The sequence below is a fragment of the Cyanistes caeruleus genome, chromosome 1 (assembly GCF_971803275.1).
Source record: "Cyanistes caeruleus chromosome 1, bCyaCae1.hap1.1, whole genome shotgun sequence".
Lineage (NCBI taxonomy): Eukaryota > Metazoa > Chordata > Aves > Passeriformes > Paridae > Cyanistes > Cyanistes caeruleus.
Window position 1 is genome coordinate 128,422,348 of NC_141701.1, and position 19,439 is coordinate 128,441,786.

At 42.7% G+C, this 19,439-nt stretch overlaps 1 protein-coding gene and 1 long non-coding RNA gene across 9 annotated transcripts in view; one reads left to right on the forward strand and one right to left on the reverse strand.

The window, feature by feature from the left end:
* Positions 1-7,090, reverse strand: part of PPP1R9A (protein phosphatase 1 regulatory subunit 9A) — a 134,478-nt gene extending 127,388 nt beyond the window's left edge. For 4 of the 8 annotated variants that reach the window (XM_086857008.1, XM_086857001.1, XM_086856985.1 and 1 more), the window contains exons 1-2: positions 6,427-6,697; positions 3,651-5,326 (exon numbers count right to left, since the gene is read on the reverse strand). In XM_086857008.1, the coding sequence (XP_086713134.1) occupies positions 3,651-5,108 (1,458 nt within the window). In that variant the 5' untranslated portion in view covers positions 5,109-5,326; positions 6,427-6,697. Of the gene's footprint in view, positions 1-3,650; positions 5,327-6,426; positions 6,698-6,805 lie in introns of those variants that run through there. The other 4 variants (XM_086856993.1, XM_086856975.1, XM_086857014.1 and 1 more) reach the window with 2 other exon arrangements.
* A 917-nt stretch (positions 7,091-8,007) lies between these two features.
* Positions 8,008-9,917, forward strand: LOC111924232 (uncharacterized). Its single transcript, XR_015277938.1, has 2 exons — positions 8,008-8,138; positions 9,822-9,917. It is a non-coding gene; the product is annotated as an uncharacterized LOC111924232 (long non-coding RNA).
* Positions 9,918-19,439: the final 9,522 nt, after the last annotated feature.

Sequence of the window (19,439 nt, forward strand, 5' to 3'; positions counted from 1 at the left end):
TCTTTGGTAGAAAAGTATCCCTGGAAAAACCAGGATATGTTTTTCCTTATCCCATTTACTTAACTTTTTCACCTCATAGGCTTGCCCTGGAGAACTTCAGTTCTATCCCTGAGCACAAACACAACACCTCAACACAAGAGCAGGCCAGTGCTGATAAAGGCCTCTGTATCACTACATAAACAGTCATATGAACAACTACAGAAATGTTCACATCCCTTGTTTAGCAACACACTCCTGTCCACTGCCACTCTAGGGCCCTTTTGTACTCCTTTTCATTAACAGCACCAAGCTGATTTAAGCTCCCAGACACACACAACTGCTCATGTCAGCAATACCACACTCCAAATACCTAGAAACTCCCCAAGCCTGCAGTGGCCTCTGGGCAGTCACCTACTCCTAAAGGGATTTTCAACAGAGATGAAATCAGCAAATACATCCCATAATCCTAGAGCAGAGCAAATGGCCCATGGAGTATGGGATCTGTGATAGCAAAATTACAGACTGTAACACAGTAGAATTTCCTGCATGCATTGACTTGCCTCTTCCTCTTGATAGTGAGTTTCTTAATAACTGAATCTTTTTCCTGCTTGGGAGACAAGCAGAATTCAGCCTTTATCAGTCTGGGAAGATTTTATTTATTTACCCTTCTGCCTATACTTCACTGCTTCTCATAGTCCTCGAGCATTTCCCCTAAAACGAAAAAAAAAAATCTCACATGTCTGCCTGAAGAAATCACATAGAAAAACAGTCCAAAGATGTTTACCTAAACCTGTTGAGATCTTCAAGTAACAACTTTATGGCAATAACTACCCACTGACTCCACAATTCACACATTCAAATGCCAGCTCTGTTAATTATTTCAGAGTTCTCCTGTAGGAGGAGAGTGAAGGTACAATACTGAAATCAACCCTAAATATCTAGAGTCTGGGTTGGATTTTGCACACCACTATCTAGCATAATAGTTCAGTAAAAATTCCATCATTTTCATAAAGACAAATCAGTTTCCAACAGTTCAGAAAATACTCCTATATTGCTTTGTATTTTTCTCTCTTGCAATCACACCAAGCATGAGATGATGTTCAGCTACCTATTAATGAAACCAGTCATGCCCACCAGCACACAAAATTGTGTAGGACAGAAAAATCCTTAAACAGTTGCTGTCTATTCAGTCAGAAGCAACTTCCCCGTGTACCAGATGGGCACAGGGAGTGACTGGGTAAGTTCATCTGCCGGCACTGTGTGAGGGGACAGAACACAAATCCCCCTGGTTGCCTGCTGTGCTGCCAGCCAGCTCCCAGCCTCCTAGAGCGTGCCCCATGGGCAGTGCTGCTGGAGAAGGAGGGCAGGAGCCCAGGGACTCGTGAGCCACAAGGAGCCTCCAGGGGATTCTCCAGCTGCCCTCCTGGTCCCTGCCCATGGCGGCGTGGCCGAGCAGTGACCTGATGCCCCTGGCAGCCTGCCCTGGCTTACCCAGCTTCTCACTGCCGAGGGAATTACACAGCACTGCGGAGAGAAGGGAGGACAGCTCGAGAGGCAGCTTCTAATTTTCCACAACTTTTGCTGCAGTTCCTCCTGCTAGGGCCAGCCTTCCACATGGTCTCACTTCTGCTTCCCCACATGACTAACAGATTGCATGCACCGGAGGCACCCAGGACAAAAAGCAGGAGATCTCCCAAACCTCCCCATCCCTCCTACACTGCTTTCTCCCAGCACAGCTTCTATTCCATTTTCTTCCCATCTACAATAAAGATGATCAAATAATTAAAGCAATTATTCTTTTACTTTGGATAAGCTTAAGAGCACTTTATGCTTAAATGCATGACAAATGTTCTCTTTTAATTATTTACAAAAATTACTTTTAGAGCATTTTCCTGATAGGCTGTTATTATTACTGTACAATACGTAAGCCGACATGAACATAGCATAAAAATTTGAAAAGAAAGAATACAAATAACTGAGAAAATACTCTTAGTGTAGTTGGCATGACAGCATGATTCAGACAGGCAACAGCAATACACTGAAGTAAAAATGTCACTATTAGCTCTTCCAGAAACAGCAAAAAAGTCTGACCATCTCAAGAATAAAATTAGTGAAGTCACCATCCGTATTCTCATCTGCTGGAACAATCATAAGTAACTGGTAGATCTTTAAGAAGAGAGAACATCATCTTGTCTATAAGTACATCTTGTCTATTAGCTTTAGCAGGAAGGCAGTGGAGGGGACAACTTCTTTTGTAATCAAAGTTTTCCCCACTTCACCTCCCCCCAAGAATTCAGGAGGACCAGCTACTTTAATATGGGAATAATCAAGAGGGAACAAAATTTTTGGTTCATAATGCAAGCCTGAATAAAACACTAACAAATTAAAATTAAAAGAAAAACCAATTATTTTGTCTTGAGATATTTTCTTTCGGTATAAAAAAAAGCTCTTTTCAAAGTATGAAGAAAGACCATTCTTTTCCCTCCACCCCATGATAAACAAATATGAAAATCTGGTTGTTTTATTGAGACGAGAAGTTTAAAACACAATATACATCGTACCCTACTTTAAATCACAGGGAGTAAATCCAGATTTTGTAAATCACATTACTTTGAGTTTACCACTGGCACTTCTGTTCATTGACTTAGTAATTTTCATTGCTAAAATCACGCAATGAAAACAGTCAACTTCAATTACACATTTTTAGTTTTAAAATGTTTACATTTCAAATACTCCATGGCATATTTCTGTTTCAAGAAACCATTTCTGCAACAATTGCTATGGTTTTGAATTGTTCATTAGAGACATAAGGCATCTCCAGCCAGAGTCAAACCACCACATACATGCACTAAAACCAACTTACTTATATTTAACCCTGACACTAAGCAGTGAAAATCTGGTACAACAGGACATAACAAGCTATTGACCAGTTATTCCTTCTTGAACTGAAAACTACTGAAAACAATATTCTTAGTGGTAATTTCAAGGTACTTAAAAACAAACCTTATCAGCTCTGCAAAAAGCACACCCTTCACTAGGTGTTTTAGTCAACTGACTTCACCCTTCAGTAGCACTAAGATATATTCTCTCTCTCTCTCTCTATATATATAAATGCTTTCAAAGTTTTAAATAAGTGACAATGCTACTAGAAAAGATTATACTAATTGAGATGTGGAGTATTAACAGTCCTCTACTACAGAATCACACTATAGTTCAGGACACACTCTTTAAACACAGGTACTTTCAGAATATGCTGAGAGCTGAGGAAAAGCCTTTCAATCCAAAGAAGCTGTGATTTCAAAGGAAATGAAACAAGCAGCACAGAAGACACAAAATACCCACATTGACATCTCACAATATGGTTATAGCCCAGTCTCAGAAGTCAAAACATACATGTTAAAATTCTTGAACTTCACAAGTCCAGCTGTCATTCTCAAATTCTGCTGGTTTAGTCAGGCACCAAGAAATCTAGGAAATGACATGAGCTCATCAGAGCTCAGCTGCCTTACTTCATTTAAAATTATGTTCACTGGCTGACTGCAATAAAAACATGTATCAAAAAATCTTCTGAAATGTTTTTAGAGGTGAGATTAAATGTCAAAATCTCCTTCAAGTAATGCAGCATTTGAAAACAAAGCAAACTGCAAAAAAAGGAACTTAAGAAACCTTACCTTAATAGGAGCCCGGCTAAACTTTATTTTTCGATTGGCTGGGATTTCATCTTCATCTGGCAATCCATTAATTTCAGAATATTCCATATCAGGTTCATAACAGTTATTTTCATCACTATCATCCAGATCATCCTGTTCTGTACCTGTCTCTCCCCAGTCAGAATTATATCTGGATCGTACCCGATAGACATTGTAGTCAGAGTGCATATACACATGGGAACTCTCAAAATTATTCACATCTTCATGCCCATCTTTTTCACTTGCTTCATCATAATGGGACTCAGTAGCATCTGAAATTGCGTCTGTGGCAAGATCACCACCTGAAGCTACATTTTTTGTTAACTCTGCAGCTTCAGGCCGATCAAAGATAGCTTCTGTATGTTCTGACCGTTCCTTCTGTTGCACCAAAACTCCTGTCTCTGTTTTCGACTTACTCCTCAGACAGCTGTCCACAGATCTTTCACTGTCAAGCACACCAACCAAATCCTGCTGACCTGTTGCAGAGCTCTCAACAGAATCAGCACTTGCCTCTGTGCTCTTTTTTATTTCTTCAGTTGCTTTTGTACTTGCTGAAGTGCCTGTGGACACTTTCTGCCTCGGTGTTGAAGGCGTGTTAGTCTGCTGAGAGTTCTCAACAGACATCACGCCTGTACTCTGTTTGGCTGGGGGAGACCACGTGCTGGCCTCTTTCAAAGGACTGAAACCCTCAAGGTTTGCAACTGGGGAAGAGATATTTGTGACAGCAGATGAAAGGTTTAGTGGATAGTGACCAGTTACAGAGTACTCTTCGCTGTTTTCTGACTTTTCTACGATTACATTGTGTGAGTCAGTGTTTTCAAATACTGCACTGAGCTGACTCACAGTTGGAGAGACAGTCTCTGTCCTTGGGCTAAGACTGTCCAGTGAATCAGTGCTGCCTCTGTGAGACTTCGAGCTGCACCACTCATCCGGGAGTTCATTAGAAATGCTTTTCTCTTTCTTTGGGGAATAGCGATTTGAATGTTCATGAGCATTTCGCTCAAACATCTTCCGAGTTTCAGTGAACTTGGAATAGGAAGGACCATCATGGAGAGTGTCGAATCTACTTATCCTTTCAGAGACGGACGATTCCAACTTTACGATTGAACCATCTGCTTTTTCTACAAACTCTTTGGGTCTAATTCGTCTTTGAGGTGATGGAGGGCCTCCCTTCCCCCTGGTTTTAGGGGCAACTCCAGCACTTTCAGTGGGCTCCATGCCCATCTGCATAAATAAGTTCTTGATCCTATTGACATTGGAGCCATATTTCCTTCCCCTGGTCTGTGAGGCCTCTCCTTCCTCTTTCGCTTTTTGGTCTCCATCTGATTTCGGTTTGTCAAAGGTGCTTTTCAGCGCCTGAAACTCAGTTCTGTAAGCATTTCTGTGAGGAGAGGCACTTCGGAGGGTGGATCTTTCTCCTGAAGACTCTGTTTTCATCATGTTTACTTCAGGAGCGTGAAACCTGCTTGCATAGTTTCTGCGGTACCACTCTCAGTAGTTTGTCACAGCAGAGATTCTGCTTGAGGAGCGTTTCTCCTCAGGGGCCACTGCCCCTCAGCAGGGCCATACTTGACAGATCTGGAGGCAAGTACCTAAATGCACACGTCAATTTCGACAAAGCACGACTGAGGACTGTCAAGAACAAGGGCTGATTTAACCTGCAATAGAAAGGAGGGCTTTCTGAAACCATGTCAGGTACTTTAAATCTGTCACAATTTCCATTTACCATTTTCTGACATGTTTACAAAAAAACAGGAAAAAAAGAAATACAAACCAACAGTGCACAGACATGTGAAAACTTGCCATTACAAACTTTTTCAAATTGACTGTTGCATAATTTGCAATGTATAACATCATAGTGAAAGAACAAATAATCATATCTTTCCATTCACAAGTATAGTATCATGGCACAAATATGCACGCAAAGAAAAGGCAATGTGGCATGAAATGTGAGGCACTGCAAGACAATCCTTGCTCCCTCAGTGAAACATAATGGTAGAAATACTATAGTACGTTTAGAAAGGCAAATTAAACATCAGCTCGAGGGTATACAAAAAAAACTGCACCCAAAGATAACACCTTCAGCTGACAGGGTAAATGAAGTGAAATCCCGTAAGAGAAAGTTGCCCCTTGTCACGGCCAGCGGTTTTATCGTCTGGAAGATCCTGGAGGTACCACCGAGGAGACGCAGAAACGGAGCCAGGAGCTGGACCGCTCCCACGCCCCGGCCCCAGGGGCTCACCCCCGTCCCCCGCAGCCCGGCGAAGGGGAACAGGGGGGTCTCCCGAGCCAACCCCCTCTCCCTTCCCCTCCGTTCCTGCTCCCCAGCCTTCGCCCTGCCGCGCCGTCGCCGCCGAGGCGGGGACGCCTCACTCTGGTCGCTGCACGCCCGGTGCCGGTGCCGGGAGCCGAGAGCGGCGCGCCCGGCCCCGCGCACCTCCCGCTCCGCTCCCGCCGATCGCCACGGGCGACTGGAAAGGCCACGCGGCAGAGACCCACGGGGAGCCGTGCAGCCCTCGCAGCAGGCAATAAACTCAACCCGAGAGGGCAGCGCCGGAGCCCCCGCGGCGGCTCCCGCTCGGGCGGCCGTGCCGTGCCGCCCCGGCGGGCTGGAGCCGCGGGGCCGCGGGCGGCAGCACCTTGCGGCGGGGCAGTGCCCGGGCAGGCGCCCGCCGCCCCCGCGGAACAAAAGCCCGGTGCCAGCGCCGCTCCTCGCGGAGCCCGTCGCCTCTGCCGCCGAGCGCGCACGCTGCCTTACCCAGCCGACAGCCGCGACGGACTCCCCCGGCCGCCCGACTCAGCGCTGCCCCCGCGCCTCCTCTGCGCAGAGCGGCCGCTGCCGCCGCCCGCCTGACAGGAGGCAGCAGCCGCCGCGTCGCCTCAACGCCATTGCAGGCAGCGGCGGCGGCGGCGGCGGCAGCGGGGGCACGGACACGGCTCCGCGCGCACACCCGCGGCGGCGGCGCGGGGGAGAGTGAGGCGCCGCGGCCGCCGCGGCCGCGCTCCCGCCCGCCGCCCGCCCCTCAGCCGCCGCGCGGCCGCCGCGCCCCCGCCGCGGGACGCGCCCCGAGCCGCCGCCGCCGCCCGCCGCGGGGCCGCCCGCCGCCGCCGCCGCCCGCGGGTGACAGGTGCCTCACCTCCTCGGCGAGCCGCAGTGGTTCGCTCCGCCGGCGGGGCGGGGGAGGCGGCCGGCCCGCTGCAGTCCGGCCCCGGGCGGTGACTACCGAGAGGCGGAGGACGGGCCCGTCCGCGGCCACGCCGCCAGCGCCGAGTCCCGCTGGCCGCCCCCGGCCCGGTTTATCCCCTTCTTCCCTCCCCTGGAACGCTCGTTTCCAGCCTGACCCCCGCGGACCGGGCCCGCCCGGCACCCGCCCGTTTCGGGGGAGGCAGCGTGCCCGCCCCCGCGCGGGAGGGGCAGTCCCGGGGCCCGGGAAAGCCCCCGCGCCCTCCGCTGCAGGGGGCACCGGGCGCACCGAGAGCTCCCTGCACATCCAGAGCCAGCGCGCTCCTTCCCTCGCTGCTGTGCCCGAGAGACGAACGTGCTGGTGACAAACGCCGGCAATCCGCTCACAGCTCCGTGGGCACGGCTTGTTCTGGCAGCTGCTGACAGGGACGGAGGATCACCCTTGGAGCACAACCACAACTACAAAGCCTTTGTTGTTTGTTAGCTGGGCGAGTGCACCACAAAAAATGTTGTGGCTTTATAAAGGCAATAAGAAAACTTAATTGCAGAACATGAAATCTGTAGGTAATTTGTAAAATGGGCAAGCCGGGAATGTAATGACTGTTAATCACATAGCAACTCCTAAGCAAAGTTCGTTAAACTAACTGCACAAATATCCAGAAAATGGCCTGGGGATGTACACTGCAAAGTCTGAAAACTAATTATTATGTATACAAAAGGAAGACAGCGGTGACTGGAAATAAAAAAAAAAAAAAATGAGGTACAAAGATCCACAAACTTAATCCATTACTTCTAATGAGACTGAAGCACGGGTACTATATACCATTATATGGGCTCACAGGTGTCAATCTCTAATTTGTACCAAGGGGATGCAGCACAAAACTGCTTGCCTCAATGAAGTTTAAATAACCAGCATGAATACTGACGGGAAAACAACAAAACTTGTAAGATAGATTAAAAACCAGCATTTTGATAAATATGTTCGCCAGAAGCGAGGCCGTTTCCGAATTTTCCCCACTGCTGGCAGCAGCCCTGCTCGGCCCCGCTCAGGCTCCCGGAGGCACGGGAGGAGCTGGGGGGCTCTGGATGCCCTGCAGGCCCTGCCAAAGCACGCCAACACAGCGCGGAGAAAAGGAGATCAGATGGATAAGTTATGAACCAAAACATAGGCAGCCCTTGAGCTTCCAAAGCAGTCACAGAAAGCTCCCCCTTCCACGACCGCGTTCCAAAGCAGAAGAATGAAGGAATTACTTTTTCACAGCTGCTTGTAATAAGGAGTCCTACAGGTGATTCGCTGCACAAGGACTGAAAATATTGCAACTAAGCAAGACATCACCTATTAAATTCTAAACATCAGATATTACAACAAATCTGAGGCCCAGCCTCTCTGTCAGTGTTTTTCTGTTGGTAGGATTTTGTAGACGTGAAGCTGTGGGAACTCCTAGAGAGCCATTTGATTTTTGAGGATAAAAGTATATTAACAGAACTTCAGGTGTTATTGAAGAAGAATAGAGACATAAGGCAGAAATTTAAACATTTTATTTCCTTTGTGATTTTTGGCTAAGGATGTGATGTGGTAAAAGACCTTAACATGTACCAGATATGTATCATTAAGAGTTTTATAATTCCCACACACAGCCAAAAAAAGGGACACAAGCAAACCTTAAAAATCAGTGAAACAATTGAGACAATTTTAAATAGACTAATTCACATCTTATTATATAAAGACAATTAAAAAAACATCCACTACCTTATCTGCATAAGTGAAGCCACAAATATCTTTAAATTCATTTTCTAACAGAAGTTGTGCAAACAAGATGGTCATTTCTTACTCATAATATACACGTGAAATAATGTACCCAAGAGAACAGTTGTATTATTTCAGGGCAGAATAGTGCAAACTACCTCTATATTATACTTCAGTAGAAAGTAAGGAAATAACTCACAGATGATGATAGAAGCAATGCACATTAACTCTCAAGTTTTCCACAATGAGAGATAATATATTGCATTGATGTTTTCCTTAAATGTGCTCTAAGTAGACAACATAAATGTTCAGAATCTAATGCCAAATTATTTTAAGTAATGTCATGTTCCTTCAATATCACTTTAGGTTCTTTACAGCCAAGATGTACAGAAACTACTGGAAATTTTGACTGCTTTATCAGAGACAGTTGGGACCCTATTTAAATGTTCAGCTTTGGTTGCTGATCTAAGTTATTCAAACTTACATTATAATCACTTAGAAAAGTACATCCTTATTTACACAATATGAAACAATATGATTGTTATTGTAATGTCTAGGATAATAAATTGTATTTTATTTCAGTTGTTATGTTGCTCTTTAAGACAATCTCTTAAAATATGAACATGGCCATGCATCTAACTATAAAATTCAGAATTGTGTGTCCTTTCACATTTTCAGTACTTTTGTGATAATCCATTTGACTAGAAAGTATTTTTAGGATTTGCTAAAGTATGATTGATATTTCTGTTAATTCCTGAGCAATATTAAAATTCTGCACACTATACTTTAGAGAAGATAAAAGACCAAGGGCCTTCTTACTATGTTAGTATAAAATCAGAGTAGCTTCACTGGAGTTATAGAATTACTCTGTTTCCCAACCAATTGGAATTTAAAATCTGTTCAGCTTAGTATTTACACATGATAGAATATGGCTGTCATTTTACTTGCAATGCAGTAACAACTCCATTCAATTCTCACATCTGGCAGAGAGAGACCCAAGTTGTATAACCTTATAGGCATAATTTTAATTTATAGCCAGTATCTTTTAAAACCAGTTTTGGTGCAGTCCCACAACACTGAAAAGAGTTGATTTTCTGTTTACTCTAGACGTGTGAGTTGTATTTATACATATTAAATTAAAGAGTTGCATTTATGGTATTAAATACTCTAGATATATTGTATTTACTTTGGATGTCACTGATGCATTGTTTCTGCTTTTAAGTCACTAGGTTTTTGTAATAGCAATTTATTTGCACAGTGGAGCAGCAATGCAAGTTTTTCCATGTAGCTGAGGCAAAAGAAGTAAGTGATTCCATCATTTGTCTCCTGTCAGTGTCTTTCAAGTCTTACAAGATAATATATGTCTGTTCATGTAGAAATGGAAACTATTTATTTAATCTGATCTTTGGCCAAGAAATCCTCTCTGCTATCCTGCCAAACCATTGGTGGGGAGGAGGATTTTCTTCCTTGTACATATCTCAACATAAACACAACTGAGTTCTATTTTTTCACAGTTCCCATTAATTCTTATTATGTAATCAAGCTTAAAGAAAAATATCTGGTCTGAATAAAATAGTTACATTTTGGCAGATAAGGTACATTCAAGTCAAGGTTCCCCTGAGCAAGAGTAGCAGAGACTAAAATATACAACAAACAACTATAATAATAGGTTGATAACCTGTACTTTAAAACATGAGCAATCTGTGATTGCCATAAGTGTAATTCTTTTATATAGGAAACCATTAATTGTTAAAAATGGGAGTTCATTAGTATCACTAATTTGGTAACTTCAGAAGATAGTGCAGTTTTTACACAGAACATGTCAAACTACTTGAAAGATCAAGAATAGCATCAAAAAAAGAACGTTGACCTGAAAGATCTGAAGAAAATCTGCTAATGAAAACAAAACTGCGTGTCCTAGCAGTTTATCAGAAAGGCAAATATTAGCATATGAAGGCCTAAACTAAGACTAGCAAAGCCTTTTCTCAGTTACTCTGAGGAAACTTTCACATCCATTCTTAAACATTCTGCTTTTAAATTATTCAAGAAATGAACAGCTATGGCTAGAATAAAATCAAATTTTCAAGAGGGGAAAACATGAATTATACACTGCATACAACTGCTTACTTTGAAATGGTAGTTGTGCCTTTGTTAAAAGCTAGAAATCTTATGAATGGTTGAAAGAACTGTATTTCCTACAGCTTTCCCTCACGAGCCCTCAATATTGAACTCTGCATTTACACCACAACATAGACAACTATTAGTTACCAGCCTAACTAGAATGATGGCAGCAAGTTGCAGAAAATACATGTTCTCATGGAAAAGACAAAATGACAAAACGTTTCACCTGCTAGGATTTGTTAAAAATCAGACCCAGCAAAACTCTTTTCATGTTAAACTATTTAGGAGAGAAAACTGTTAGGAAGCGTCCCATAAAACAGATTAGTTGACAAAGTGAGCAAGATCCTGCAAGGTGAAGATTACCTTGAATCATCAGGTGAGTATCATATGTAGATACACGGTATAGAAAACTCTCTAACATCATTGGGAAAGATTCAGACTTGGAAATGTTACTAATTCAACAATTTCAAACCAGAAGAGCAGAAAAAAGAGATAGTTGAGAGCCTCACCATAATTCAATAACTATCTCTTTGTGGAAATATTTTCTTATTGTAACATTAATCTTCTATTGAAAAAGCAGTTTTTCTTTACAGTCTAAATCTAGAATACAGAAAATAATGGGGTTTGGCAGTCTGTGCAAAAGCATTATCTTAGAGTATTTCTTGTGCAGTAGATATCCATTGTTACTCTTAAAGCCCACCTAGCCAAACTGGAAGAAGTATACTAGGAGGGAGAAATATACTTGATGATCAGAGCTCATGAGTGTACTTCAAATTGTCAGTAAATAACACACAAGCAAATCTGATTACTGAGCTCAGGAATCGCTGCCTTGGCAAATCAGGTAACATTTTGAGCCATGAAAGAGAGAAGACAGCAAGTTCAATTTTCCAATTCATTGTTCAAATTCAGTGACACTTTGGAGCCTATACAGATGTTCTAGAAAGAGCAGAGGATGTCTTCTTGGAGAGAGAAACAGAGGCCAGAGTTCACGAAATACAGCACACCACTGCTGCCTTGCAGTGTGCAATCCATTGCCAAGGTGGAAAAAATTGTCTGGATTGCTCCACCCTGAAGCTGATGCTTATGCCTCTATTTGAGTTCACATTTTAGCAGGCTGTGTTCCACACCCTCTTGGTAACATGAATGTAGGCTTGTTACGATTGCAATAGTGTAATTTGTTTCTAATTTTTCCTTTACAAAAATCTAGTAATTTGAATAAATAAAAATGAGGAAGTAACTTTTTATCTCAAAACAGCTATCTGTTATAGAATGTAACTCTAAATGTTGTTTCCCATATTTTGGTTACCTGTCATGTACTTTGATTCTCTTTTCCCTTACGTTACAGGTACTCTCTTGCTAAAGCACCATCAAATGAAAGTTCTCTCTTAAAGCTAGATTTGGTAGACAATTTAATTTAGTGCATAAAAGCACTAAATACTTAATTGTTGTGTTCTGTAGGGCATCAGATAATGAACACAGGCCAGCCAAAAATATTCCATTATTTTGGAAAAGCTGTGTTCTTTGCCAAAGCATAGAAAGCATATCACAGTGCTGCAGCCACTGCAGAAATACAGGTTACAGTTCTGTGCTAACACTAAAGCACTGGAGTAAGAGAAAGAGAAATCAAGAAGGGATCACACCACTGAAAAGAAAAATGAGAACACTGCCATCAGGTTGAAACACAAAACAAGAATTAATGAATCTAAGTCTACAAATGTAACTACGCCATGTTTAAGAAAGGAAGGAATACTCTTGTTAATCAGTACAGCATTATAGAGGAAAAGGTTTACATAAATATTTGCATGAAACAGAACAAGCAATTGCACGATACAGAAAAGCTTTTGAAGGGTCTGGGCCATTGCTGAGGACAAAAACGCGCAGAAATAGCTGCTATAGGGCAGCCAGTTTTACACAGGCGGAACCATCAAGGCACGAGGGTAAGAGAAGAGCAAGGCCAGGAGCCCGGGTGCTGAACAGCGGGTCTGACACTGAACTTTGGGGGATGTTTTACAAAAACCCCGAGGTTTTTACACCCGAGCCCAAAGGCGGCTCTGGCCAGCGGCTCTTTGGCGCCTCCCGGAGACACCGTGGGGGAAAAATGCGGGGAATAAAGGTGGAAAAAGTATTGAGTTTCTCTATTGCTCTGCAGGGTTATGTTCCTTAGCTCTGCAAGTACATTATGCATCTTTAGACAAGGGAAACCTCCTGTCATTTCACTGTCAAGTCAATGGCGAAATCCACACAAGATAGCAGGAAAATGAAAGTTTCCACTTTTTGGCATCTCCCTGTCCTTTGAGAAAAGGGCTGCATTCTGGAAAGCTGCATTTCGTTACAAATACTCTGATGCAACACATATTGCTGGTATGAACAAATAGATGCACACTGTCTCGGAAGGGAAGCAGCCCTAGAAGAACGTGAGAAGCTGTAACCTGTATTGGCAAGTGTTTGCCTAAACCTGCACGGTGGGTTTCGGTGATGCATCCTGGTCACCAGCAGGAGAAGGTTCTGCTGAAACCACAGGCAAACAGCACTCTTGCTACCAAGGCAAGGTTTATTTACATGCAACTCACCCATCCATTTTCACTGAACAAATAATGTCTGATTTGGCCATTTGTATCTCAACTGTGAAATGACAGAGACCGAGGAGCTCCGGGATGCATCTGTTGAATGGCACTTGGGTTTGAGGGATTATTCCAGTGCCCACTGCTGAGGGTGAGTGTTTTCATTTTTTCAGGCGTAGAGTGGTGCACACTTCAGCAGAATAACAAGATCACTTAGTAGAAAAGCTGATGGTAGGGTTTGGACCTAAATATTTGTGTGTGCTGGTGTCTGGACAGCAAAAGCAAGTACTGCAAGCAGGTTGCCTCATAGCTCAGTAGAAACAAACATACCAAAATCAAGTCTACAACAATTGAATGGGAGAGGATGAAGAACCAAGAAGAAATAGGATGCAGAATTTTAACTGTTTTACCGACGGCTTTACATAAATTCAATTTATGGGAAAATTCTGTGTAATGAGGTCATTTTACTAGTTCTTCCTCTGTGTTGTATGGCATTGCTCCGTGCAATACACCTCGTACAAATACCTAATCTCTCTTCCGAGCGTTATCTTGTCATCTAAGAAAAATGGCTGTAAAGAAGGTGGGGGCAGAGGACTGGACTGAAGGGTGAATGAGGGAAAGTGGGATTACAGAGGTCTAAACTAGTTTAGACCTACTACCCAGCAGTCTGCATTAGTTTTACATCATACAGTGTGAATGAAAAATTACATTTAGGAATAGCTGGTGAGGAGGGAGAGGCAGACGGAAAATACAGGTGGGTACAAAACTGTCAACAAACTGTGAGTTCTGAGAGGGAAGTCATAAAGAGTGCATGAGGAGCAAAAGTACTTGACCCTTATTTATCTATTTTGGATGTAGTGGAATTAAGGTAGGGAATAAAATGACAGAAACAAAAGAAAAGTTAGCTGCATGTGCCCACGCCTCTATATAGGCATCTTTGAGAATTCTAGCAGTGCCTCGACTGTGATGCCTATCAGGCATGTAATCACTGGCTTTGGTTCATGTAGGTTGTATGGCAGAGATACTATCTACTCAGTCACAGATAATCCCAGCTGTAGGTAAACGGTTTTGCTTTATATTTCAGTAACTCCAGCTTGTCCTGTAATTGGAACAGGAAAGGAAGTTTTTTAAAATAAAAAGGAAGGAAGCAGCTCAGGCACAGCAACAAGGGAATGATTAGCTTGCATGGCAGTGCTCCTCCCAGACTGTGCAGAGGACTAAGAACCCAGAAAAAACAGGCAAGTAACTGGGCTGGGAGAGGGGGAGGACAAGAGAACGTTTTCCTTGTATCCTATACTTGAGAACTTACTCAATTCGCTTCGCGCAACTGCTCCACAAGAGCAAATACAGACAGTGAAGAGTCTGATCTCATTAGACACAGAAATTATTTCATTCTTGCACTGCAAGGAATGAAAGTGGATATTTAATATAGTATGAGTATAGCACTCATGGTGCTACTACTGGTTATGCTCAGTGCCATTCAGAGAAGGAAAAAGAACACAGTGCACCAAATTTTCCGAAGCAGCTGAGAGAGTGGGAGTTTAATAAATCCCAAATTCACTAACACTACAGTTCGCCCATGCATGGTGTTCTCAGCACTTTAAGTGCTTTGGGGAGGCCATCTGAAGCTATACATAGATGCATGCCTGCAAACGGCTACCACATTACTATTTTACTATCTTTCTAAAAAATAAGAGAATGCTAGGCATAAGTTTAACTACAATCATTTTTTCACTTCCCACAATTACAAAGCTGCCAAGCCCGTGCCAGATGCCTGAAGATTTGTGGATTGCTGGAGGGAGTCTGCACCTAGTAAGTGAGTTTGAGATTTTGCTATTTTTCATTTTCATTGCTCTCCATCCTCTCTGGACAGCAGATGGTGGCATTATCATGAATGGATCATTTGTTAAGAAAAAACTCCTCATGGCTTCTCAGTGTAAAAATCATCTCAGTATCAGAATACAGGACACACTAGTGTATTACCTGTTTTAAGTTTAGAAGGACAACTGAGACTACTTACCAGAAAAAAATGTGGAAAAAAATCTTTTCCACTGTGAAGAGAAAATACTGAATTAAATTATCCTGCCTTAATTACTACAAATTTATATTGTATCAAGACACCAAATCCTGGGTTTTTTAATCAGATGAAAATTCTTAAATTATCAAGTTATGCTACAGCTTTCTTGAATTCATTATGTTTAAAACTTAGGGGCCAGTCAGTAACACTGTAAATCACTAAAGAGAATGGCAAATGACCTTCTGACTATACTGAACTATCCTGATCACTAGAAAAGGAAATAGCTGCAAACCTCTCAAACTGCAGAAAGCACTGGCTTGTTCGAAAGTTAAGGTTATGACTCTGAACCTGTACTGTAAAGGTAGAAATATGGACAATACATGCATAAGGCTAAAATACTTATTTTTAGGCAGGCCTTCTGATTGTTGTCCAGAGCATTTCCTACTACTCTTAAATGCCCCAAACACTTCTTATTTACCTTTTTAACAGATTTGCTGAAGCTTGCATTCAGTACTGCTATAATGGTGAACTCACAAAAGAAGGTTTTTTTTTTTAGGGAAATGCATATATTACCACTTTCTTTTAATGTCTTGATTAAAACTGGGATGCAGTAGTCATACAAAAGGGTAAGTAAAGCATCCTTCCAAGGACATATATCTAAAGTTACTAAAGAAAACAGAAAAAAACTCTATCAGGATCAAAAGACAGGCTGGACAAGTCACTTTAGGATTTCAGTGAAACTAATCAGCTCCTCTCACCCCCTTAATTTTTATGGGCCTGTTCATACAGATAAGTTTTAGAAAAATTGCATATACTATTTTCCCCACTTATATGTAGCACTTTTTCTGCCCTTGTGGTCTGAAGTCAAGCAACCAACACTAGCAGAAAGTTCAGGATTCAGAATCTCAAATTTGAGGCCTTTGATTTTTTTTCTGCCTTCTTTCCCTGAAGGCTTTGCTCTATCAAACCATCTGATTGCAAGGAATGACTTCTGCTACATTGCTCTTTGAGAAAATCAGCCTCCTGCCCACTTCTGTTCTTTATCCTTCCTTGTCAAACTGTCTTGGTAGACATAAACCATCTGATTCAGCACTGATACAAATCACTGACCATGTAGCCTTGTATAATATTTTGCCTTTTCCCTTTCACTTGTAGTGAGCTTGAAAAGTATAAACTTGAAATCAAATATCCAACCATTTGCAATTAATACCATTACTAAGATATACAGTACTTCTCAGACTAGAACTCCCTGTAATACTTTGTACCACAGAATATGTGGTTACCCATGATACTTACCAGCTGTGCTTGTAGTCAGACTGCAATACCAGAAATCTTGAGTTTGATCATGCCTTCCATTTCAGCAATAACTCAATAACGAGATCCTCATGGATGCAATATCGAAAAGAAAATTAAGAACTTCTTGCTGATGAAATGAGAAAGCTTGCTAGGGTGTAAGTCAGTATGGGTATGACCCTCAGGCCAGATAGGTGGGGAAATTCAAGAAATTTTTTTCTAGGAATGAATCATAAATTTTTCACTAACTGATTCATCTGTAACACAAGAAATTTTAAAGAGGAGGCATAGAGAACAGTCTGTGTTTTTCATGGAAGGCTCAAAATTGAAGAAGAAAAATAGATGCTCCAGAAGAGAACTCTATTTTTTTAATTAGCATGCTAATCTTGGGCATGATTATGACAATGTTTATTTAACTTTTTGCCTTCTGAGAGCTGAACATAACTCATCACAAACCAGACTATTTTAAAAGAGTAATTGTTGCAGGCTATACTGCCTTAAAATGTTCTAATAGTAACAATTCCTGTTAATTAGAAAGTTGTTCATGTCTCATTAAGTACCACTTGTTCTGTGTTGCTTTTTGAGAAGGGAGTTGGTCTGTTTATTTATTCTACGTACCTTACGTAGGTGTACTTGATTATGTTATTTCAAATATGTGCAGAATTACGTGTATAAAATAACAAGAAAATGTGAGGTAGTATTTGCTAAAAAAAAAAAAAGCAAAAAACATAAGTCTTAAATATTGGGCCATGTCATAATTATTTCTATGTACACCTTGAAATCTGTATTTTGATTGTGTATATTTAACCAATAGCAGGCAGTAGGAAGTTACTGTGATGATGCTTACTTTTATGTTCTTATTTCATTGTTTAGCCAGGCCTGTATACATACAAATTCAATGAAGTCCAGATCAAAATTCTACCTTTTTTTTTTTTTTTTTTTTCAACTCTTTTCAAACTTACTGAATGAAAAGGTTATAGACCAAAGTCAGGAGCTCTGCTCCTGGGGGGTTGTGGCCATGTAGATTGCTACAGTATACTGAACCTCTTCCCCCATCAATAACAAAACAGAAGACATAACCTTTTTCACAGTAGATAGATATAGAAACTCTCCTTTTCTCCTGCTTCTTAGTTGAGCCAATCACAGTTCACAATAAACACACAGGGGAAAGACAACTACTAAGCCCTTCCTGTGGCATAATCTTATTCTACCACACAAGCTGTGGTCTTTTCTCTACATAGTTACAGAGCAGAGAGCAGCATGCAAAAGGTTTCTGCACCTCCCACATTAGAATGCCATGCTTAGATACAGAAAATAAGGAGAAGACCATCTCCATCCCCCTTGACTACAAAGTCTGTAGCTTTGCTTGCCCAAACAAGGCAGAGCAGAGCTCCCAGTATTGTTCTCTTTACCCATGCACACAGGCAAGGGTTAAGTACATAGGTACATAGAGCCAGGGAGGGAGAGTAAGCAAGCAGAGCATTGTACCCTGGAGCCATTTTTTTGAGAGGTCAGGAAGGCCTGAAACATAGTGGTACAAGACTCCCAAAACACTGCCCCAAATTCAGTCTTCCGAGATTTACCCTAGCTGGACACCAGCTGCCCCCCAGAGCCATTCTATCACTCCCCTCCTCAGCTGGACAGAGAAGAGACAATATAACATAAGGCTTGTGGGTTGAAATAAGGGCAGGGAGAGATCACTCAGCAGTTATGATCATGGGCAAAACAGACTTCACTTGGGGAAATAAGTTTCATTTATTACCAATCAAATCAGAGTAGGATAATGAAAAAAAAAAAAAAAGTCTTAAAACACCTTGCCCCACCACTCCTTTCTTCCTGAGTTCAACTGACTTCTGAATTATCTACATCCTTCCCCCTCAGCACAGTGGGACAGGGAGTGGGGGTTGTGGTCAGTTAATCACACATTGTCTCTGACACTCCTTCCTCCTCTGGGGAAGGACTTCTCATACCCTTTCATAGCTCCAGCATGCACCTCTTCCACAGGGTGCAGTTGCTCAGGAACAGCCTGCTCCAGTGTGGGTCCCCCATGGGGTTTCCCTGCCAGGAAAGCTGCCCCAGTGTGGGCTCCTCTCTCTGTGGGACCACAGGTCCTGATGGGAGCCTGCACCAGCATGAGCTTCCCACAAGGTCACAGCCTCCTTTGGCCATCCACCTGCTCTGGCATGGGGCCCTCCACGGTCTGCAGGTGAATCTCTGCTCCACTCTGGATCTCCATGGGCTGCAGGAGCACAGCTGCCTCACCAAGGGCTGCACCATGGGCTGCAGGGAAATTAATCTCTGCTCCAGTGCCTGACACACCTCCTCCCCCTCCTTCTCCTCTGGCCTTGCTGTCTGCAGGGATTTTTCTCTCATACACTCTCAACTCCTGTCTTAGCTGGCTGCAATTGCTTCCACCAATAATTTTTCCCCCCTTCTTAACTATGTTATCCCAGAGGCTCTACCACCACAAATGATGGGCTCAGCCTTGGCCAGCAGTGAGTCCAGCCTGGATCCAGCTGGCATTGGCTCTGTCAGATACAGGAGAAGCTTCTATCAGCTTCACATTGAAGTCACGATTGTAGCCCTAGGCTACCAAAACCTTGCCATGCAAACCAAATACATGGTGGGAACATTTTGTCTCTTGAAAAGAGCACAGTGTAAATCCCTGTCAGATTGCTGTGTAAGTCACAGTCATGTTGCCAAGGACAAAAACATAACCCTGCTTATTAGAGTAGATCCTCTTTTAGCCTAAGTCAGCATTGCTTGAGTCACACTGCAACAGCCTAAATCGTGTATCACTAGGGCTTCTACTGAGTTCTTCTTTGGAGCCTAACTCCTCTGCTACGGA